At 32.0% G+C, this 2731-nt stretch overlaps 1 protein-coding gene across 1 annotated transcript in view; it reads right to left on the bottom strand.

The window, feature by feature from the left end:
* Positions 1 to 632: 632 nt before the first annotated feature.
* Positions 633 to 2731, bottom strand: part of TYW5 (tRNA-yW synthesizing protein 5) — a 17887-nt gene continuing 15788 nt past the window's right edge. Inside the window, exons 2-3 of the mRNA XM_012655595.1 lie at positions 2095 to 2230; positions 633 to 658 (exon numbers count right to left, since the gene is read on the bottom strand). Of these exons, the coding sequence (XP_012511049.1) occupies positions 633 to 658; positions 2095 to 2230 (162 nt within the window). The remainder of the gene's footprint in view (positions 659 to 2094; positions 2231 to 2731) is intronic.

Here is a 2731-nt window from a genome sequence, read left to right as displayed (position 1 = left end):
GAGCATCTGCTATTAAAGTGCCATTTGTCTGGACTGGCATACAGACCAGAAAGGGAGGTAGTATCAAGGAGGGCTTAATCATGGGCTTGGTGGAGTCAGGCAAATTTGACTACATTTCCTGGGTTCCATCATTTTAAGATATATGATCTTGGATAAGTTACTTAATATTTTTAAACTTCTGTTTTCCCATCTGTAAAATTATTATAAAAAATATCTCACAGATTTTTCTGAAGTTTAAATGAGCAATATAACCTAGAATGCTTGGCACAGTACCTGATATATAGTTAGTACTCAGTAAAGAACAGATGGTGGGGTTAACAAGAATGATAATATACCCCTCAGAAGCAAGCAAGTAATCATCAATATTAAAAAATGTTCACTGTCCTGTTCCCCATTTTGGAAATGCTGCTTTATAAAATCAAGATCAGGACTGATGAAAGTATAATACACAATAAGAGTAAGATGATGACAGGAATTACATAATACGATAGGTAGATACAGCAAAGTTTACATAGGATTCAGAGTATCTTTTTTGTTGTTGTTAAATCAATGATCAGAATACCAACAATATCCTTTCGTCACACCAGGTTCTCTTGTCTGGACTATACTGACTCTGAAAGGAACAATGAAAGCTACCAAGAAGAAAGAAGTAAAAGTTAATACTTGTTAATATATCAATCTTCCAATGTTTGAAAAGGCAGAAAAGCAACCCAAACTGAAGTGATAATCATATATGTGTGTGTAGGATTTCTTACTTTCTAGTCTCTCTTTGGCCTGGATGTCTCCCTTCTTTCCTGCTGCCTGGTAAATGCTAAAAATGACTAAACCTATTTTTTTCTTGCACTAAAAAAAATAATCTTGCAACTTTTTAGTAGCTCTAGTGAAAGGCTTGGCGGAAGCTGGGATAGGAACTATTACATAATGTATGTGCTTCAAAAACAAGTTTTGAAAAGTTTAAAAAACAAAACATCAAGGCAATTCAAGATGAAGTTTCAATACCCATTTGTTATGGCATTGGACTCTCTGGAAAATAAACATCATTAACTGCATAGTGACAAACACTCATCAGTCCAGCACTTTCTTCTACTTTCTTAACTTAATAAAAAATGAAAAGTTCTTACACTTGGAAAAACTATGGCAATTAAATTCAATTCATGGCCTATTAATAACCAAAACTATAATGGTGAGCATTCAAAGGATCAAAAACTGAGAAACGGTTTGGCAGCTGCTACATGAGCTTGGAAAACTCTAATGAGAAAGGAATGACCGCGGACATTAGAAGCTCTGTTTAACTCATCTCTAAATTGAAGTCTTTTGTGAACTACATCGTTTTTCAACAGACTGAATTTGCTGGGAACTGTACATGCTCAACATTTGAAAGTTGTTTGTTTTTTAATTTAACATTTTCAAATGAAACTAATGGGAATAAATAGCATATGATATTTGTAAGATGACGGCACTTAAAGCTTTCAACTTTGGACAATCAGCAGCTTTTGACTATCTCTTATTTACTTTTGAGAGATTCCATAGTATAAAATGACAAACATGAGAGAAATTAAAGGTATTAAAGACTATTTTATCAAAACAGAAAATTAAGTATGATTTTCTAAAGTTAATCCAAGTTGATGAAGGATTTAACCAACATAGCTTGTCCTGTATTTCTGGAGAGGACAGAAAAACAAAATGAACTTTTAGAATTTCCTACTCTAGATAATAGTTACTAATGTGGTAGGATCAATCAATTAATTAAGCATTGAGTAAATATAGCACACCCAACTTTACATGTAATCTAACTCTAGTTATAGAAATATTCTCTTCCTTCCATGATTCCAGAAGGTATTGGATATATACCCTACTTAAAAAATTGTCTTTGGAAATGTCTTTGTATAATTATGTAAACTCAGAATTCTTGTCTTTTAAAAGCCACTCTTTAAAAATCAGTAAGCTATTCTGTGATTACATCAAACCAGCCAAAAGATGAGATGCCATATGGTCTTTGTATAATACTGCAAAAATATTTTAAAAGTTTTTAAAAAGTTATTTGTATCCCCAGAATAAACCTCGGAAGAAAATACCTATATACAAAGTTCTTACTAATGAAGTCCATCTGTGCAACTGCAGCAACATGAATCTTTACTTCTTTCTTTCCTCCAACTTGGCTTAGGTAATCCACTGTCCACTTGCTTGTACATGCCCCCAAATCAATCCCTTCCAACACGAGAGGTTTTCTCTGTAAGTGGGGGAAAAAATATAACAACAAAATTCATGAGAACCAACAATATATCTGAAGCTGTATTTGGCAATAGAGGGGCAAAAACAAATAAGATTTAATTCTTGATCCCAAGATGCTCGAACTCAAAGCTTTTGACAGTTCATGCTGTCACTAAAACAAGAAAAGGACCCATTTAATATACCTAGAATAAAATTTTAACATTAGGAAAACAAAACAGCAATACCATCAATAGATAAGAGAAATCTGAATATTAAAATATTTTCATGTTATTTATGAAAAAATGATTAAAATTGTACTTTACAGTTAAATATTTTTTGTAACTTTTTGATACCATTTCAAACTTATAAAAAAGTTGCAAGAACATTACTAAGAATTTCACATACCCTTTATTGATTTACCATTTGCTTTTTCATATTTTTCCCATTTGCTTTTATCTTTTGCTCTTACTCTGAAGAGAGGGACATATTATTAAATATAATTTAATTTTTTCTGAACCAT

The sequence above is a fragment of the Propithecus coquereli genome, unplaced genomic scaffold (assembly GCF_000956105.1).
Source record: "Propithecus coquereli isolate 6110/MARCELLA unplaced genomic scaffold, Pcoq_1.0 Scaffold113, whole genome shotgun sequence".
Classification (NCBI taxonomy): domain Eukaryota; kingdom Metazoa; phylum Chordata; class Mammalia; order Primates; family Indriidae; genus Propithecus; species Propithecus coquereli.
This window is presented reverse-complemented; position numbering and strand designations above follow the sequence as displayed.